Consider the following 22,473-nt stretch of genomic DNA (forward strand, 5'->3'; position numbering starts at 1 on the left):
TCACTCAGAAATTACCACCACTTATGATAAAAAGACATCCTGCTTTTCAAGAAATATATTTCAACAGCCCTGATGAAAATTAGTAGATTATATAAAACTCTAAGTACCTTAAGGCCAATGAAAGTAATTACCCAATCATGGGTAATAGAAGGTGAGGTACAAGTTACTAAATAAGGTGTGGATAATGAACTTCAAACTCATCACTCTTAAGTCTCATGGAGGTACATGAATGAAGTATGTGACAGATGTTTTTGAATAAAGATTCACAGCCAAGACTGCCATTTTTCTGAATAAACCCCACCACCCAGGAGAAAGAGAGTGCTGTGCTTAGCTACAGCATCAGTAGCCCCTCAATTTGTTCAGAGACGACACAGTTGCTGCACTTAAGAACAAAGCTGGTGCAGTACTACCCCATCACACACCAAAAATGTTGTTTATGCTCACAGATGGTGTTTGTTGCATTCTCCAAAACTGCACAGGAGAGGAATCTGATAGCATGATGGCTGACGTTCCTCTCCACCTTGCAGGGGCTGTTTCACTGAATAGCTCTCAGCTTCTCAGAAGATGATGTTCAGAAATGGGATGAATCTCCCTCCCCAGAGGGATGAATGCATCCCTGCTCCAGCACACAACTAAGCAAGGACCAGCCCAACACCACTTGCACATCTTTGCCTTTGCATGTAATTTTTGCCAAAGGGGAAGACAGGCTAACATCTATTTATGGACAGAACTGAAGAAGCAAATTATTTTGATTATTTTTTCAGGTTAAACTGGAACTCCCTTTTCCAGTATTTTTTATACATTTTGCTATGTATGTCTGTATCTGTTACATTTGTAGCTCCCAAAGAACACTGCCCTTTATTGTATTTTTTTAAAGGAGAAACAAAGCATTTCTTCTCAGTTTTTTGCAGTTGCATCGCTAAGAGGATTATAAAGTATTCCAAAAGGATGTATTTCATTCCAGTAAAAAAACAAAACAAACAAACAAAACCAAAAACATTTATATATTTTTTTTTAAAGAGTTGACATTTTTGTTCCCCAAATACCTCTAAATTAATGCAAGCTTACTTCCTGAAGAAAAGAGCAAAAATAAGTGTTGGTTTCAATACAGTGCATATGATCTAGATACCAAGGTCTAATCACAACATATTTATCAACATCTAGCATTTGGCTAGTATATGATGTCCACAGGCACTTGTAGTGATAGCTGTCACACTGCATTCTCTTTCTGGCACAAATGAACACAGCAACAAGGACAAGAAATAGAGTGCAGTATAGAGTAACAACACAGCCTGGAATTTAGCCCATAGTGAAGAAACAGTCAAACTCATTATTGACTTCACTGACAGAGGCTCATGCTCATGGTGGCAGAATATTTCAGCAGTCAACAAGCTTTGAGAGGCTTATTTCTATTAAGGGAGCTAAAGATTTTTTAGGGGTACTCTATTCTTCCTACTTTCTTTCTTTTTCACCTTATCAGAGATCAAAAAGTCATTTTCAAGCCATGCATGTTCCTTGCAAAGAAAGACTGAAAGGACATGACCCACTCTCCTCAGAATTCCAATGACATTCAATTGTAATTTCAGAGTAAGCACATTTTAAGTATTGTGTATAAAATGCAATATAGAAGGCTTTTAAAGTCTTATCTTCTCTTTCAAGGAAAAAAGGAATAGATATGAATGTGAAAGATATGAAAAGAAAAGCATTACCAGTGACTAGGTTGCTTGTTGTTTTGCAAAGTCTTGTTTGTAGTCCATATTTTTAATATTTTAATTTAATTTTATAGGGTCATTAAGGCTATAAAAGACCTCCAAGATCATCCAAGCCAACCATCTTCCAGGGTAGTGTGGCCTGGCAGCAGAGGGGCAGCATATGAATCAGGGCTATCTCAGAATTTGTGCTATGAAAATCCCAGAAAGCAGTCATCTTGAGAGAATTAGAGGAGAAGGATGTTTGCACTATGGCGGCAGAGATGGATTTCTCCTCACCTGAGACCCCTGAGTCCACTGTCATGGAGAATGTACTACACTATGAACTCTTCTTTGGAGCCATTTTCCAGCTTACCTGAGTTTTAGCCATAATCCTACCAATTTCAAAGTCCGTAAGACAGACAATAAACAAGAGAGGCTATCCCTCCACATCTGGAGAATGATTCTTGAGTCCAGGACTCTGACAGTTTTGAGCCTCAGACTTCAGAGACAGTAAAGAAACCAAAGGCAATTGCTCCACAAATAAGCAAGAAACTTAAGAAGGAATCAAGAAAAAAATAAGATGATATAGGCCTGACCAATAAGCCTTAAAAGACAAAATAATCACCTATAATGCTTCCTTGGAGAGGACATCAAAGGCAACTGACTGTATCAAATGGTTTTCTGGCATTTAGCAAGAATCTTTTTTCCTCCTTGGTCTGCTCACGGCCACTTTTCTATTACTCCCTTTTTTCACATCTCCATCAAGCTGGAGATACTCATAGCTGTATACCTAAAGATTTTGCAAGCCTGTATCCATCTCTCAATCACATTTAAAGGCAAACCACGATTTTCAGGTATAAACATGAATTTCTAGCGAATCTTTGAAATAGTGGTAAAAACAAGATAATATTAAAAGCCGGGCCGAGGGGAAAACATAGCACAGAAAGAAAATAACATTAAGAACGTTGCTCAGCCATACTTCACATGACACTGGAGTAGTGAGGGGGAAAGCAGACATTAGCATCATCAAGAATAGAAAAGGTCCATTGGCAGATGATTAAGTAGAATGACATACTGCATGTCACCTCTTGTCAGATTATACTTTCCTTCCTCAGACTTTGTTGTTGTTGGTTTTTTAATAGATTATAAAGTTCAGTTCAAAGTCAAGTTCCTAATAACTTGTTCTTTCCCCATCCTCTGTCATTTAATGGTGGATGCTTAAACTAAGCTAAACTTAGCTTAAACTTAGCAAAAACTAACAACAAGATGATCAGATGAAACCAGAGGAACTGATGGGCTTAAATTCTCAGTTCTTTAATCAGAAACTCATATTCAAATTACAAAACTCAGTTTTATCTGTCTGCCAAGTCACCAAAACCATAAAGAAAACCTGGTATGTCTTCAGAGACAGCCTGATACAGAAGCCTACAGTTGTTCAGCAGGAAACCATAACAAATGAAAAATAGCAATCCAAAAAAACGATGGACCGGATGCCAGGCAGAACACATCAAAATTCTGAGCTGTATAAACAGAGACAACTTAAAGGGCATCTAATCTTTAAATTCTCTAAATTAGTTACACTGAATCCTGTACTAATTTCACTGTTACAGTAAAATCCTCAAAATAAACATTACTCGGCAAAGGCTATGGAAACCTGTGCTGTATTTGGAAACACCGACCACGGGGAAGACATCAAACTCATCTGGCATTCTTGAGAGTCAGCTGTAGGAAGTAAACTTTGCAATGCGCACACATGAGGAATATATGCACCTGAAGGGCTATTTGTAAACAAACATGTAGTCACTCATGGCAGTGACCACCATCAAATTCATTTTTCATCTTTACAGGTAGCAAATAATTCTGATTATTCAATACATATGTACATATGGATGTATAATTATATATTGATTAGTTCAGCTTTTAGCATAACATATGAATGCATTGAATTTCTCCAGAGTAACAGATAACATTTTTTAAAAATTATACCAATAGACCATTAGCATTATGAGTGAATTTATTTTCCCCAACAGTGTTAAAGATATGCAAAATTTTCATTTTTCAGAGTTGCACAGTAAAATGATTAACACCAGCTCTGCTCATTATCTTGCTTAACAAAACTTCTCTAAAAACAAATAAATCAAAAACGCCGCTAACATTCCTGAATAAATAAATTACAGACCGTTCAGTGGCAGCAATGATATTTTAAAAAGCTTGTGCAAGCTCATTGTACAATTTTATTACTAAACTGCAATTTATAACAAAACTGTCCACTTTTTACTTTCTAGCCAGTTTTACTCATAGAAGTACCTTTTACAACCCAAGGAACTTCAAGCAAGCGAGAAACCTATAAATGTTAATCCCATGTCCCAATATGCTACAATATATAAATATTGATATGAGAACCTTCATTACCCGTTTTATAATAGTATTTGCAGAACTACAGTTAAATGAAACAACTATTACCTGATAGAATATCAGATTTCCATCATTACAGATGCAGATTACATATCACAAATTGGAAACACACTTATTGTGTTAGAATTCTTTTCTGTTTTGCGTTATATATGGGCAATGAAGTCAGTCTAGAAGTAAAATTCCCTTGCATTTCCTATCCTCACAGGAAAGATGTTCACCTAAAAACAGAGCCTCCAATTTTAGAGATCTAGTGAATTGCTTTCCTACCCTAGTCCCCATGTTCTTTAATACATATATACTACACACACACACACACACATCTATATCTATACATATGTATATTTACATATATTTACAGGGTAAAAATGTAAAGTCTTGCCAATAAAAACCTTTTTTTTGTTGTAATTCTGGGGCACAGATAACCACTGATGTGAGAAATGTGCAAAATTTCCTCCTCAAAATAAAATATCAAAAAATGTTTGTTCCCTCTTTAGAACAAAGAACAAAGCTAAATATATCTCATAACACAGCCATAATAAAATGTAACTGTTATCTGTTGCTAGTTCCCCAACAACTCACAGATTTTTCTTAGCATTAAAAACAGCATGTAAATTAAGGTGACTGAAACATGCTTTCAGCGAGCAGAGTAATATGGTAGCTATTCATCACCTGAAGTCATAAAACACTAGGTCTTGTCCTTAGCATATTCTAATGAAGCCTATCATGCAAATGAGAGTGACCTTTTCTGTGCATTCTGCAAGTTCACATTTATGTGAGGAGTATATATAGTTTTCCAATACAAACTAGCCAAAGACTGCGTAATTACTGTAATCAATTAGTAGTTAGTGTCGCTCTGCTCATTTGTGGCTAATGTCAGGTAAACCATTTTTGAGAAAACCACCCTGACAGCTTCTTTCTGTTGTTTTTGTTGCTGTTGTTTTTCTGCAACAAGAAAATAAGTCAGACTTCTCAAGATGGAAGCACAGTTCTAAAAAGGCTTTCTCCTCAGATTAAGAATAAAAATGAGACTCACACCTGTAATGGGAAAAGATTCCCCAGCAAAGTTATGTATCCTTAAAATGACATTGAAGTTTTCCGCCAGGAAAATGAAACATTAATATTTAAATATTTAAATGAAGGACACTCTCCCATGAGGAGGTTCAGACCAAGTAAGGAAGACTTGGTAGAACTTAGGCACTCTTTTCAACGGATGAGTAAACAGGCCATACCCTCTGCTCAGCGACAGTCTATTTGGTAGACAGTTATGGATAGGAAACATTACTGGAGCTGGTAATTAAAGTAAAAACTAATACTGTCTCAGAAATGGGGAATTTTGTGCAGGAAAATCATTTATCATGGCTTACAGTTCGCCACAACTGAAATGAATTCTCTTATTTAGCACATACCTCTTTTATTCTGTAATATCTTCCAAACTGAAATGTGGCCCACTTGCTGATTTTAATATCAAAATCCAGTATACATAAACCACAATTATGCCATTAGTTGAAATAAATTCTCTATAGAACACCTAATAAGAGAACAGAACCTTAAGCCAAATAAGGATATACAGATCCCAGTTTCACATTCTTTTACATTCACATCCTTTATAATGAAGGGTCAGAACTGAATATTTTAGGAAATCATCTCCTTTCAAAACTGCAATTGGATATTACAAACAAAAACAAATTTAAATCACAAAAAATCAATACACACTAAAATAGTGTTATTCCCTTTGCACCTACGATAATAAATACAAGCTATTTCCTACTTCTAAGAAATTATCCTGCTAATGCAATGTTGCTATGTGCGCACCACATAAACACATGCACTTTATATATTGTGTATATTTACATTATGCAGTTAAAGAGCTAAAGAATGTCTTACGGATTTTTTGTAGTATGATGATCAATATTATCTTTTTTTTTTTCCACTCAGCAGCGAATTGCACATTACAAATGCATACGTTATGGGGACAAGAAACCTGTTTTCTCTGATGAGAAAGTGAAGATGAGTTTGGGTTTTCTGCATGCTCATACCACACTGTTTTGAGAATTACTCTTTTACCAAACAGTGCATCAAAGCAGTTGCTATTTGGTTGAGTAAAGCATCAGATATACAGATTTCAAAACAAAAACAAAAAAAAAAACCAAACATTGAATATAAAATTCTAAAATAATTAATGATTAAGATTAAAGAAAAACGTCAAGGATTTACTCATGCATATTAAAATATAAGAATAAAGACATTTAAGCATGTCATACTAACATAGAAGTATCTGAATTCATACAACTGAAATAAAAAATAAGAGGTGGAAGCTGAAACCTTCCCTTTTCTTCCTTCAGATCATAATAATATTCTTTAAACAGAAAACTAGCATGTTTTAGTTGTAAAAACAAAAAAAATATTTTTTTTCTTAACTGTATTTTTTTTCCCCCCTTCCTCGAGGTCTCATGACCTTCAGGTGAGAGCCACTGGGAGAGGAGAAGTGGGCAGGGCACCTCAGTGCCTCCACAGCCCCTTCTGTCACAGGCTCCTTCCATGCCTGACCCAGCTGGGTGAGTGCCAGCCAGCTAAGGGACATCAGTACCACTGCACCCTTCCACCTCCTTCATCCCTTGCTTGCTGCCTCCTGTGGCAACATCCCTCGGGATGCAACTCAGAGCCCACTGGGAATGATTGTATTCCCTCTGGTTTCCCTAGCAGCAAGTTGGTGGTGTACTTTGTTGGTTTAGTCAACCATAAAATGAGCATACTACTTAGCTACTGCATTGGAAAACTTCTCTTTAGCTGTGCTCATAAAACTGCTTAGAGATACTGAAAAAAAATGCCTAGAGGTAACTCAAAGGAAAAAAAAAAGATCTGTTGAGTAAGTAGGTAGTATTACTTCAAGTTAAGTTTGCATCCCAATAACTGAAGGTGGTATCTCAACGGACTCTGAAGAGCACTAATGGATATGAACTTTTTATCCAAACAAGAAAGCAAAATAAATATATAAATAAAAACGAAGAGTATTTGTTTCCATGGTGATTTTCAGGGATGATGGGGAGGGGAGAAATAGCAACCAGGTGGCAATAAGTCAAGTGACACTGAAGATTTATTGGTTTATTTCTGCGTATGGCGGGAAGCAGTCCCCTCGCACGACATCAGGCGTGGCAGAGCAGTGGCTGCTGACAAGGCGGGATGCGGCTCTTTTTGCTCCTGTCAGAGTCGGTAGCCGTGGGGGCACCTGGAAGTCACCAAGAGGGAATGGTGGGGAGGAGGACGGACGCAGGGGGGGCTGAAGGAGCCACGTGCCCAAGGGCCCCAGGCCCGGGTAGAACCCCGCAAGGCTGCTGCCTGGCAAGCACCCACCTGACCAGCACCCATGAAAAGGCCAGTGCAAAACGCCTCAGCAAAGAGGCAGATGAAGCGATCGCTGCTGATCCACCCCAGGATGATGCCGTTACAATAAACACTCACGACAACTTGCGACCGAAGCGCTGTTACAACACTAATTGTCCATGAAAGCTGACCTGCAGCAAGGCAGCAGAGTTCAGTTTCGATAGGCCCAGCTCAGGAGTGCCAGCGTGATTGCAGATGACAGAAGACATCCACGCATCAAAAATCTCTGGAAACGCCTGACATGACTTTGCACACTGCAGAAAAGCAGCAGAAATCTGAGAGTCTTGGCTCTTTGTCAGGAAGCAAAAAGGACCACGGGGATGGCATTTTTCAGAGCATCTTTCTAAACCGACATTAGCTTTGCCACACCTAGGAAATCACGTACCCTGCTTGTCCTCCCTATTACAGTACCTTCAATCAAATATAAGCCATAATGGTTAAGAGAACATTGGATTTTCCCAGCCAAAGAAATGCTCCTCCTTAAATTTCATTACATTTGCTGATTTTGATTCAACTGAACAGTTTTCTCCCCATTTTGTCTTAACTCGGCAAGTGCCAGGACTTGCAACTTCCTGGTGTAAAGCCCTCGCAGAAATGCTGGAAGTGTGTCAAGGCAAGCAGGAGACACTGTCACTGTTCCTCACTGCTAGGAATACTCCCTTCAAATGCATTTTGTAACACAAAAGGAGTACAGAAGAGAAAGTAAGGAAAACAACGATGCAGAAAAGGTTATGAATTTCAGAAGGGCTGAATATCTATTTATTTTTAAGTACAAAAGTAACTACATTAAAAATAAAAGAAAAATTAGATTTTTAATCATGGGCAATGTAGAGTGATTTACTACCGCCACGGTGTTTTAAATTTGAAAAGAAAGCTTCAGCTTTGTAAGATTTTGTAACTTACAATGACTGCAGCATTTCAGGCTTTTTTAATAAGCTAATCATGTACACGAAGCACCTTCCTTCCTACAACAGCAATTTAAAATCAGTTTTTGTGATATTAAATAACCTCTCTTATTCTAACTTATGAAGAGTAGCTCTGCACAAAACCAAAATCTTAATTGATAGCCTTCACAGTTCAACTTTTTAAAGTGCGTGTATAGAATGAAATGCAAGGAAGAAAACAAGTCTTGAATCTTATCCAATAAACATAATTCTGGATCAAATAAACACTTTATCTTGTTTAACTTTTGAAATAGTTCAATGTTTAGATTGACCTAAATATAAAGTTTAAAATTAAATTGATTAAAAATTGAACCAGTTTAATTATTCAAAAGATTTCAAAATTACCCATTTAAAATATTGAACAGATTGAAAATATTAAACTGCAATGCCAAAAATTAGAAATCTGATCTAAAAATAACATAACATGTATGGAGAAGCACCATAGTTGGAAGGGGTTGTTTTCTGTTTATTTGCTGTTGTTTTGTGGGCTTTTTTCATATTATTTTTGAAATTAGAGGAATAACACAACGAACTACTAAAACTTTATATAGATGGCACAAACAAATAAATATGTAAGGCAACAAAGGTCCATTGGAACATCTAGCAGGGGAGAGCAAAATTAAATGGCTTATTTTTGGTCTGCATGTGATTATAAGCCAACAGTTCCTCACCCAGTTGGTTGCTTACCCTCCACACACAACTTCTCCCATCTAGGTATTTCTTAAATCCTCCTTCAATACAAACACAGACACCTCCAACCACCCACCCACAGTAAGAGAGCCTTACACACCATCAGTTTTAATCCACCCACATCTGGGTGGATTAGTAGGCAGGATTTGATTATTTCTTTATTTAGGTTGGCAGATGATGTACGTCATTCAGATACAGTGGGGTTCCTAAGTAGGAAGAGAAGGCTAGACATAAACCACATTTTATATTTATCCACCTTCCTTTTCAAAAGGAAAAGGAAGTTTCATATCGTCCCATACATTTAACTTGGTCATTTTAAAGCACACAAGTCCGTCATGCTACGGTGTAGGCTACCACATCATTTATAAAGCACCCAACACAAAGGTTTGAAACTAAATTGGTATTGTTACAATTTAAATGATGTATTATTAATAATTTACTAACACATATAGAATGACAAAAAAGTTTTATGTCCTTATACCTATAGGGAAAATGGCCGAAGACATCTATTGCAGCCATTTTAATACATCCTTATTTTTCTAAAAGTGATCAAATTCAGATAGTAGCTGTAATTGAAATACAAGCACGTTGACACACACTGTTTAAAGTAGAAACTTCTTTTAACCATACAACCTTAAATACAGAATAATCTACAGGGACACAAAAATACTAAAATACATTTTCCTAATTTTCCCCCTTAATAACAATATTGTTGTTCATTTAGCTTAACGCTTTTTTCCAAAACTGGTAAAGTATTTGACAGCGTGTGCCATTGTTTCCAAAGAACACTCTGTACAAGTAGTAGTAGAACTTTGACCTCTGCATGGCACTGCCTCTACGAGTTAAAAAGGTCTACCTGCAACCAGTGTCGAGTCTATGCACCTATGCACCTATGCACCACTAAAAGACAAAGCAAAAAAGCAGATTGCAAAAACACAACAGAAAAAAATTATAAAGTGCTAAGTAGGACCACAAGAAACAGCACACACCACCAACTAAAATGACAGTGCTAAGCTCAGTGCATCTCAGAAATCAGATTTGAGATGGAAACAATATATAGAGTAAGCTAACATTTTCTAAGCTTCTGCTGTTTTCAGGAGCTGTAGAAAACAGCGTAACAACTGGTTTTCCTTTTTAGATGGAGAAAAACAGATTTCTAAGTACTAGTTTGGTAATTTATTTCTCAAATTGCTTAGTTTATATAAAAGGATATTCATGAAAATGTATATACATCTATGTGTGTATATATATACATACACACACACATACAAATACACTGCAAAATGCTTGAGCGTTACTTGAGAGTTGAGAGTTACTAGGCAAAATGGTGAAATGGTGAAAAAATGGTGAAAATATTTAAAAGTGTACACATACCTTGCCCTCTAAAACCTGAGGATGCTTCATTAACTGTAACAGTATGGTGTTTTATGCCAGGGAGAGCAAGACTACAGTGCCTGTTCACAAGGCGCTGGGATTTTACAAACTGAGTACTACAAAAGCTAACAGAAGTTTTGTACTTGAAACAAGCCTGGAACCAACACAACTGTTTCTCCACACCACTACTCACAAGATGTACTCTCAAATCAGGAATCCGAGCTCCAAAAGGAAGAGTCTGCAGTAATTTGGCTTTTCTTGGGGCATTCAGGCATCAGGCAGCCTCCTTCTCCTCTTCACCTTACCCACATCCTGGGTATGCAGTCATCTGAATTAGCTCATTTAGTAAACTAAACTTTCCTATTAGCCTCCCTATTTAGGAGAATCCAAGCTCTTCCAGCTTACCTCAAGATTTTATGAGCCGCATTTGAAAGGAAGAGGCCAGGGACCTGAATATGTGGCTAGAACAGCACCAAATTTTGGCAGCCACACCAACTCAGATATGCTTCAGCTCTGTAGCATCTTGAGGTGGTCATAATGAGTCCCTGGTTTGATGTGAGCTTTGCTTTGTGTTATTTTTATCCTGCGTTTGATCTTTACAAGGTCCTATACAACCAGTTATACTGCAAGTAATAACCGTAAAAGGAAGACAGTGCCCAGAACCTTTCTCAAACTGTAATCTGAAGATTTCAAGTCAAAACAATCCCAAGAAATAGCAAAAACATCTAATGTTAAAATCTCTCCACCCCCATGTTCATTCCCGTTACCTCTTTCCTCATATCTGAAATCCATTATCCTGTTTTTCAGATCTGTTTTTCCTTCTTTTTATGCTGCTCTTGCATTGGCACATGATATTTATTACCCTACTCTCCTAATCCTATCTCGTACCACTCCAGACAGCTCCAACAGCCTAACACCTGCCATTTTCAACCATTATGCTGAAAGTATCAGAAGTGCAGTTTAAAAGTATCCTTAATTACAAAGTGGCTGCAGAGACTTAATATTATCATTTATTCATAGGGGCACAGCCTTTCAAATCTATGATATCCAATGATAACTCTAACAAATGCTTGGTCCATAAATTTTTAATGGCCACTCATGGGTGTTTTACATTGCTGTCTTTGTAGTTGACCTATTCTCAGGTTTATTAATTGGAAAAGGTTTATTGTATACTAAATAAGTAATTTTACTGTATTTGAGTTATGCTTAGAGAAGATCAGACAATTTTGCCTCATGTAAACAAGAGAAACATCTTTCACAAAAACCAAATAAATTAAGCTAATGAGGGACAGTTTATTTTCTATGATTTCTCATGGCTTTCAAACCAAAGACGGGTTGGCAGATGTCTCCGTCCTTAAGCAAGCCAACTGCAATTTTATTGCAACCTCACAGTCATTCCCATGTCTATGTGCCTAACAAGCTCCCTCCTCCCTTTACAGCGTGGGTTTTATCTGGTTGGCCTGAAGTTAAACTAACTAAATCCCTTCTGCTCATAAAACCACTTTCCCATTACAAGTGCAGGCAACTGAAACATCTTGCTAAGACAAGGGAACCTGAAGAAAGAACGTAATTTAAAATATCAAACACAACTGAGCATTAGGACACAACCGGTGGAATTAAAAATCCTACACAAAAACCCTACGACAAAAGCATATGCATGTTACTATTATCATTAACCCATTCACTTAGCTGTGGTCAGTGACAAAGAAATGTGCATAATAAGCACAAATACAGACAGATTTGAAACAGGAATACATTTGCTTATTGGAGGCCAGAAGTCAGTGTGTTTATGCAATTTTTAATCTACGTAGGCAATCCTGAAAGGTGAAAATTCCTTTTACAAAAATTAAAAATCTATTTTAACACTCAACAGAGATCTTAAAATACATTTCATAACCATAAGCACTGTTTATTTCTCCCTCATTCATCAAAAATAAAGTAAAACATTTTAATCTTTTGCTCCTTTTTGACATGGTGTATGTTCTGAAAAGAAAGGAGAGCCTCAATCCTGCATAGACGCTACACCAGCAAATTTAACGGGGCCCTACACATGGTGGCAATTAGATAATTCAAGATTGTGGCATCTTTGACAAAAGGATGGACTCTATGCTTAAGTAATAAACTTCATGGTATCCTTGCCAACTTCATGAAAAGCTTTAAAAGCCATAAGAAAAAAATCTTCCTGTCCCCTACTTATATTTATGTTAACAAAACAAAGCATTTCAAACATTAATATTATTGCGGAGTCCACATTTCAGGTAGCTGGTAGGTGATGCGGCAGATGAAAAACTGCAAGATATCTAACAGCGCTACTCAGCACATGGTTTTCACTCTTTGAACTTTGTGACTTCTTTGATTTCCTTTCCTCATTATGGTCACATTCTCCTAAGCTGATATATTCTGTATGCAGTACAGTAATTCTCCTTTTATATACAACATTGAAAACCTTGGAATTATGCCATTTTCATTTGTGCAAGAGATGCAGAAGCAGCCACGGTCTTTAATGTATATTTTCTCTTGGTCATTGCAAATTTTTGAAAACAGAATGACAAGTAAAAGGCTTCTAGTAAACATTTAAATTCCATAATAATACCAAAACGTAATGCTTCCGATTTTTTTTGTATTTTGAAAGTTAAATTATGAGGCCCATTATACTAAAGATGTACACTCTCAGGGAGGTAAGTTCGCAGGCAATAGAATGAAGCAAGCCTCTATTTTAGTCAGTACCATATTGGACTTAATGAACATAAAGCCAACTGAAGTCAGAATGAAATAAAATGTGTACTCTATGCATACTCTTTTTGGTTTCATCTTTTTAGGAACTGGCACTCGTGTGGACACACAGAAGGGAAGGAATGTCATAAAAATGGACCTTGATAGCCTTGAGAGGTGGGCTCATGCAAACCTCATGATGGTCAACAAGGTCAAGTGAAAGGTCCTGCACCTGGGTCAGGGCAATCTCTAACACAAATACAGGCTGGGCAAGGGATGGACTGAGAACAGCCCTAAGGAAAAGTATTTGGGGATATCGGTTGATGAAAAGTTTGATGTGAGCTAGCAGTGTATCCTTGCCGCCTAGAAAGCCAACTATGCCCTGGGCTGCATCAAAAGAAGTGCAGCTAATGGGGCAAAGTAGGTGACTGTCCCCCTCTACTCTGTACTTGTGAGATCTCACCTGGAGCACTTGGGTATTCAACTCTTGGGTCTCCAGTACAAGAACATGGAGCTGTAGAAGTGGGTCCAGAGGAGGACCATGAGAGTGATTCAGAAGCCTGAAGCATATCTCCTATGAAAACAGGCTGAAAAAGTTGGAGTTTTTCAGTGTAGAGAAGCAAAGGCTCTGAGGAGACCTTAGAGTAGCCAGCCAGTACCTGTGGGAAAGCTGGAGAGAGGCTAGTAGTGATAGAACAAGGAGTAGTGGCTTTAAACTGAAAGATGGTAGCTTTAGATTAGCTATAATTCTTCACTATGAGGATGATGAGGCACTGGCACAGGTGGCCCAGAGATGCTGCTGATGCCCTACACCTGGAAGTGCTCAAGCTCAGGCTAGATTTGACTTTGAGAAACCTGGTCTAGTGGAAGGTGTTCCTGCTAGTGGCAGGGGGGGTGGAAACAAATGGTCTTTATGGTCCCTCCAAACCCAAACCATTTTGTACTTCTACGATTCAACACTGAAAAAGGAAGAAAGAGGAAGTCATTTCTCAAATGTCTTTCAGTAGACCATGAGGTAGGTGGAGCTTATTTTGCAAGCCACCTGTTACCAGATGATGTCTATTAGAAAAATCACACATATTGCTTATGCTTCACTCTTCTTGAAATATGGGAATAAAGAATACTGCACTATTTCCCAACTGTTAATTTCTGTAGAACCAAAGAGATGTCAGTTCAGTTAATTGTGCAGAAAAGTGTGCCTTCTCTATCCTTTCTGCTCATGAATAACAGAGTAGTTAATAATATTGACATTTAAACCATCATCATTGGTCATCTGAATTAACACCTCACAGAGAAAAGCAGACAAGTTCACACCTTTCCAATCCACAGTGCTAAAGATGCACCAGTATCTCTTACACTTGGTTAATACTTCTGAGGCACCATAAAATCTAACAGTTTATTTTTTCTTAATAAAAGCCACAACAGGAAAGAACAAAAACAAACAAAAAAACTGTTGAGAAAGTATACTACACTATTATGTACCAATACTGCTGAAGATCAGCATGAATCTGGTTCTCTCTTTGCAGCAAATTTTTTGGGGGTCACTTTGTATGATTTTATATCTGATGTTTCTTTCAGGCTTTGCTCTGTATGACCATAGACAGTCACTTTTTAACTAGTGACTACTCTAAGTAGTACCACAGCTAACCAATAATTTGGAGGCTAAGGAGCAATTTCCTTCCAACAGCTGCTTTCTCCATGGGTTTAATCAGGTCTCACTCAAAGGTTCAATAGCTATTAAATGACTGTAGGGTGCCCAGCTAACAATTCCACCTTGTAAATACAATCAAAAATAAATAATTAGAATTACTTTGATGGCAGTAAACGTCATACAATCATACAATGGCTTGGGTTGGAAGAGACCCCCAAGGATCATCAGGTTCCAATCCCCCCGCCACAGGCAGGGCCACCAACCTCCAGATCTGGTTGCCCAGGGTAAAACCAAGCTGCCCAGGGCCCCATCCAACCTGGTCTTAAATGCCTCCAGGGACAGAGCATCCACAACTTCCCTAAGAAGCCTTTTCCAGCACCTCACCGCTCTCTCTGTAAAGAACTTCCCCAACATCCAAGTAGTACTGGAAAACAAACATTCAAGCAATCTTGTGTAGGTCTAGTTGACACAATGCAGTGTTTTGCATTCAGTCAGTTTGCAAATCCAGAGAAAAGTTTGCTGCTGGAAGCAGTGTAAACACTTTACTTATAGAAGTATACTGTAGGGGAAACTAGTTATTTGGAGAAGCAAGGCATACTGGCCACAGTGGAGTATCATGTCAAATTTCTCAGAGGTAGCTGAGAATTACCACACAGCACTGTATTGCACGATATGAATATAATCCAGAAGACATGAATGAAGAAACTGAATTCCTGTTATTTAAATCAGACTTATACCAGTTTTTTTTCTTCTTTTTTTTTTTTTTTCTACTCTGAGGGCAGCAAATTTTCCCAAGGAATTCTGATCTGCCTCAAGCCAAGCTCCCAGGTTTCCATAGTCCTTTAAACTATGCTAGGACAGCTAGCTTTTCTTCCTCTCTCTCTTAATTAATTCTAACTCTTCACCTGTTTTCTATCTCATATTCCTAGAGACATTAAACTGTAAGAAATTAGCTCTTATTTGTACCTAATAACATTCTCAGCTGAGGAGCTTATGTTGGAGTCATATTTGCTTGAGAGAGATTGAATCCCCTTGAGACTGTCTGCCACAGATATTATCCCTTTTAATTTCCAATTCTTTTTATCACAAACCTTCCTCCACTCTCTGGGGCTGTGTAGATTACACAATAGGTGCTCTACATAGAAATGCTCCAAGATTCTTAAATCTCCATCTCCATCTTAAATTGGTGCTTAAAAGCCAATCAACTTTGAAGAGTTTTTGCAACAGAGGTCTCAGTAAAGCAGGTATTTCCAGTTTGAGCCACCTAGCCCTTTAAGTCCTGGGTACCATCCATTCACAAGCATAATGCTGACTGAGAAATACACTCTCTGTTCCTCTCATTTTTTCTCCATGGTCTTAAGTGGGGTCGCCTCCCTTATCACCAGGGAATCAATGCCAGGTTACTGTGCCATCAATTTAATTGAGGCGAGGTCTGCTTAAAGCCTCTCACGTTTTCCATTGCCTGCAATGGGATTCTGCCTCCCCTGACCTGTGGTGGTGGAGGGGTCTCCCTCAGGGTGAAGGCCTTCTTCCGAGCCCAGCTGACCCCCACCTCAGACCCCACTGCCCTCCAGGCCCCAACACTGCAGGTCTCTGTTAATCCTCGCTGTCAAAGGCAGGTCGGGAGGCAGAGAAGGCTTCCAAGAAAAACACTGCCTCACCCACTCCCATTTTTTAAACAGGATTTAGTAAGTTTACCTGGCACACACTTTCCAGGGCACCGTGTTCATTTAATGAAGGCTGCTTAGGGTGGAGGGAAGGAAAGAGTGCTTAGCTTTCTATAGACAATGAAGGTGAATAATTAGTCTTCAGGACTACGCACACAATGCCTCTTTCTCATTATTTTCAAATTACATGGTAAACATACAACTTTCCAAATATGCAGCCCAGCAATCCTGCCTACCACAGTCCTCAAAGTATTTTCAGAATTAGGTCTTCTGCAGGGAGATACGAGGACAGACATTTCCTGCATCTGTCCTCCTCTGAATGCGACAACAACCTTGAAAGCTGTAGATAAAACTGTACTGCTTCAGTCTCCAGTGTGGCACCACCAGAAACTAGTAAGAGTTCTTGAAGAAAAACTGACAGTATCAGAACAGTGAAGGAAACATCCTGCTTTGATTTGCATTGCTAGGATTCTCTGGGATTACAGGATTTTGTAACCCCTTTCCCTGTTTTCTTTTCATTTTTTCTTTCCTTCCTCTTCAATGTAACTCATTTATATCAGTAAGAAGTACAATCATTTTCAGCATCCTACACAGTGACATACACATATATAGGACGAAGTAAATACACACTCCCATCTCAGACAGGGAAAATATAAGCAGCTACGGAAAGTACAGAATTACTATTCTAGTATGGAAACAGGCAGTTGCAAAGAAAACCCTCATAGGAAGATCTATACAGTATTTTCAATACCTAATATGGATAACATAGCTTCTATCAAGAGCAATCTTTTTTCTTCAATGACAAAACATGAACTACATTCAAAAAATGGCACTTCAAAACATTTCCTGGTAGCCCCCGAGAACACAGATAATCTTTCGGGTGCTGCACATTATCCGATCAACACAACACAAACTGATTTCCATAAGAAATTCTAGCTTCATCATGCAACCTTCATGTTAATTTAAGAAATAGTCCTTGATTTTGAAATAAAGTTGAAAGTACAATGTCAGAACAAAGTGAAAGAGGTATCATTTGCCTTCAAACTTGACAAATAAGAAAGATACAAACAAGTGTCGGGATAATTAAAAAGGCATTGTTCACTTTTTAGAAGAAAAAAATGAATTGCACAAGAAATATTAAGCTAACAAAGAAAGAGCAAATATGAGTAGAAAAAATGACAGTTATCTGCAAAATTCATAAATGTGTCTTTTGTATAACCGTAATGATCATATTTTATGCTGTCATTTTACATTTAATTGCTCACCCTGGTACTTTTCTTCATAGAAGCCATCAGTACCCCACAGAGCCAGATGCTGAATTGCAAAAAAACATACTGTGACCACAGACTTATAGGAAAGTAACTTTGCTGAGCTGTGGTGTATGACAAGTTAATTTTTGCAATTATACTTTTTCCAAGAATAAATGAAACTGCAGGTCATTACTACTCTATATCATTAAAAAGAGGCAGAAATTGTTCTTGAGCATAAAGGCCTCAAACTCATTTTATCATTACTTTGACATATGAAAGCAACTTTTCAAGATGCTTTTCCTCAATGTGACTTAATGAAATAAGCATCACCTCAGCTGAAATATGTAAACATCCTGATACATTAAGAAGCACATAACTGGGGAATATTGTTATTATTACACAATGCTAACCCATCATATGTCTAGCAGTATAGAAATATTATATGCGCTACGCTTAGAACTGTGAGCTCTACTGTATTTTGCTATATGTAAAAGCATTGAAGAGATACGGCTGCTCAGCTGTCATGTCGATGGAAATTGTCCCCCGTTCATTTATTTTCCTATGAGACGTTAAATGCTAGAAATGTTTTTTAAAAAGAATTAAGCATGAGCAATGTCCATCACTGTCAAATTGTCTGTGCAATCAAACAGCATGAGAGCAGATATCATTAAGGAACACGTAATGTCTGTTTTCTGTATCTGTGCATATGCCATTTGAAGAAAGATGTATTAAGAACTCAAGAGTTCGATGTTTCTTTGAATTTCAAAATATTTACTGTACATGGAGAACTCAGTGCTTCCCAGAGCATTCTTTCTCATAAAATTCCTTTTCATTTTCTGCACAATTGCTTTAGTTTCCTATCACCAATACAAACTACAAGAGTGGAACGAGGAGTAGGGATTCTGCTCTTCAGATGAAGAATATATTTATTAACACAAAAGAACAAGAGGAAAATGTTCCAAGTGTTGTTGCGTGTGTTTGCAATAAATGTCAAGAACCTTTTAAAATTTGACTACAGAGCTGACAAAAGACATCAGGTTGACAGCCAAAGGACTGGAAATCCTCAGTTCACGCGCAGAACAAATGAATACAACGACCCCCAAGCTGGGGGGGGAGGAACAAAACATTTTTTCAGAATCTTCTCTTCCAACCAATCCAATTGTTGAGAGTATGAACAAGTCAAATACATCCTTTGTTAGCAAATCTGTCAGTATTTCTCCTAAACTAAGGGTGGTTAGCTTGAAGAAGCTAACGTTTTCTTAGAATGAGAGAGCAGGGATCAACAGACGTGGAATGGAAAAAAACTGTCCAATAAATCCTTTGATTGAGATTTTCAAACAGAACCAACCAAAAACAGAATCAGATTTCTCAAAACAGGCTGCACGCAACTCAGTACGCTACTCTTGTCCAAGTCCTAATGCCTTCTTTCCAAACAAGAAACTTGACTATTCTGAAATTATTTATATTATACTTTGATAATTAGGAACACCTCTCTCTATTCCCCATTTGATCTTTGTGTGCAATAAACCAGGGCTCCCTCTGCATAAGACTTCCCTATTCTTATGCAGCCTCTGCAATGGCACTTTCATCATGTTTTCAGAACACATGAAGAGCCTCTAAACACACTATCAGGAAAGAACACTGAAAACACTGGACATAGTTTTTGTGTGTTTGTTTGTTTCATCTTAGAGTACCAAGACATTATTGCTTCAAGGAGGTGTTTTTGTCAGGAAAAAGAAATTAAAAGGAGAAAAAAAATGTATGGCTGTAACTGCATACCATTGTGTACTGTTTTTATTTTAAAACAGAAGTGAAACACTATCCAATTAATTCTCTGCAGCTACAAAATTCTTAGGAGGAGGTTGTCTGTAGGCAGACATGGAACCAAACAGCTTTTAAAATCTCCAGCACCACGATTTTAATCTTAACACAGCCTATTTGCAAACAAATAATTGGTAAGGAGATAAAACTTTATTATTGTGAATAAAAGAATAATATTAAATATAATCAAAGTCCTCAGTAAGGAATATATGTCTTTGCCCTGGACTACCAATTACTTAGATGAAAATTTATCTATGCAGCACGGAGCTTCTTTCAAATGCATTTTGTTCAAGTGTTTTAAAGCCATGCCCATTTACAGGAGAAGCAGTAATAGTAATGAGCTTTCCTTTTACATAAGTAGAAAGAAAAAAAAATCAGAAAACAGGCACTAGTTTATTTTTACTCTACCAGTCTTTTTCCAAATTAGCACTGCAATCAATTCAAGACATTCCATTTTTATTTAAAAAATAAAATACAACAAGAAAACAGAAGCCCGCAGCAAATTCATTTCCATGTTAGCCAACAACGGGTTAGCAGCCATGTAACCCAACACCACTAAAAGACAAATGTTCTTGGCTAGATTTGTTCCCTTTCTGCTTAGAAGGCAGCATTCGGGAAAAGTACAAATCCGAAAAAGTTGCTGTGAGGTTACCTTGTTAGATAAGTGTTATTTGCTCTGTGTGAGCAGACCCTTGTAAACTGCTGAGAGTTAGCAGAGCTCGATACAGAGACACAGGATTACCTATATAGAATAGTTAATAGTCAGGGCTTACTGCATGAAGAACTAAAACCTACCGATCTCTCCCCCCCCTCCTGTTCTCTCTCAGTCAGCTTTCATCCATTTTCATCTATTTTCAACGAAAAACTGCCTTTGCATATCTCACAATATACATAAATTATATTATATACATGACTAAAAGAAAAAAGGAGTGTTATCCTGAGAGAGATTTCTATAGCGTTTTTCCAGACCCTTTCCAACTCCCTTTCACCTTCAAAACAGAAAGCAAGGATTTTTGACAACTAATGAGCTAATTTAAAATAAAACACCATTAAAGTTCTTATTCACAAAACAATACTAAAGCCACTGTACTGCAGGTCAATATATGATTATAAGCGAAATTAAAGCACTGGTTAAAAGACATTTTTTTAATCACATAATACAAATAACAAAAGAATAGCAGGTGCTCCATAACAATCAAATATGGATTGCTCAGACCTAGAACACAATTTTCTGCCACAGACCCCTTGGTGTTACAGAAGTATTAGTAGAGTTATTAACTATTTAATTCTGGTGCGCTGACACCATGTTTTAGGAAAGGGATTTAAATAATTTACTTCTACATTCTACTGTTTAAATTTTGCTGCTAGGAGTATGTGCAACAAAGTTGTAGAAAAAACACTCCGCATGTTGATAGTGATATAAGACAGGATTATTATAAAAACCAATTATATCTTTTCATTCTCTTTTGCTTAATTAAAGCAAGAAGAATCACTATCTTTCTCTGCAGTAATCATGTGGAAGCTGTATAGCACAGATACAGTAATTAACTTAACCTTATCACTTAGCTCTATTGGGTCATTCAAGTGAGGCACAGTATCAAAGCCGAGAATCAATGCTATAACGTCAACATCTCGAAGCAGTTCAGAGATTGAATAATGCCATCTATAAATGGACAGCCTTTGTTCCTGCTTAGCTATGCCGGATAAATGCTCCCACTCATAACTTTAATATGGCAGCTTAACCATTTAATCATTGTACATTAATACATTATCAATATTGTGAACATGTAAGTACAAAATTACTTGTCAAAGCAATCAGATATTACCGATTTTTGTGCATAAATACGATACATGTGGGATTTTGTCTTAATTATATAATTTCACGAAAGAAGAGAGCCTAGATTTTTTTAAGAGATTGAAAAAGAATGATCACCTCTAAAAATAAATTTATTTTACCTTCATCTAATCCAGATTTTTAAGATTAAAGCAACATTCTGCATTTGCTTTATTAAATTAACCAAGAGTGCAAAGTTTAGTGCATTTGAGCTATACAGGGCAGCTGGGGGATTTTCATAACTGAAGACTTCTGCTGTATCACAACAAATTAAGCATAATTAAACACTCTGTTCAGTGTCTATTGTTAATTGCAGCAGCTTATTTGATGCTTAGTTAGTGTTACATTCCAAACTATTTCTGATCAGATAGAATACCTTGCTCAAGACTGTTTACAGCCCCAAACTTCTTTTCCCCCTTCTCGTCAGATAGATTTTTAGCTCATTTATTACTTTAGTTAAACGATCGGGAATTCCCTTGCCAAGGCGGTGGTTTGAGGTCCTTCACTTTCACCAAGTCAGACACTAAATCATAGGGGACGATTATCAGCAAATTCTCTCCGACAGGCCCTAAGCCTGCTGAGGTAATGCAGCTGACAAACTTTGATGCGCCATGCCCGTGCACATTATGTTCACGTAGTGTGTACATCTGGGCACCCTTTATGGCGATGCAGCAAACAGCCAATCATTTATTCCACTCTAATTAGCACACATGTAAATCCTCACCAATCAAGCCACTCGCAGGGTTACCGTTGTGGCAGCCATACAGCAAGCTGGCAGGACACGAGGAGAAAGTACAAGAAGCAACTATTGGGTTTGATTTGAACCTGCCGTCACGCCGCGGCGGGTCCCCCCCATCCTGACTGTAACCAGCTCTCCCCTTCACAACCCATCACCCAGCTACACGAGAAAAAGGTCATCGGGCAGACTGCCGGCCGGCCAAGATGTTTTGATTCTTCACAGGCTTCAGGAGCACACCTGAAGCGACACGCGGCTCCGATGGCTTACAGCGCACTAGCTGTCGTGGGCAAAAGTCAGGCATAGC

At 37.8% G+C, this 22,473-nt stretch overlaps 2 protein-coding genes across 7 annotated transcripts in view; one reads left to right on the forward strand and one right to left on the reverse strand.

Annotated features, from left to right (window-relative positions):
* The window catches only part of ZNF407 (zinc finger protein 407), a 338,606-nt gene that overhangs the window by 218,380 nt on the left and 97,753 nt on the right, over positions 1-22,473 (reverse strand). The gene's annotated exons all lie outside the window — the stretch shown is intronic.
* Positions 1,961-2,270, forward strand: LOC112531825 (protein MANBAL-like). Its single transcript, XM_040695665.1, is given in 2 exon segments — positions 1,961-2,101; positions 2,148-2,270. Coding segments are annotated over 2 exon segments (264 nt in total).

The sequence above is a fragment of the Gallus gallus genome, chromosome 2, assembly GCF_016699485.2.
Source record: "Gallus gallus isolate bGalGal1 chromosome 2, bGalGal1.mat.broiler.GRCg7b, whole genome shotgun sequence".
Classification (NCBI taxonomy): Eukaryota; Metazoa; Chordata; class Aves; order Galliformes; family Phasianidae; genus Gallus; species Gallus gallus.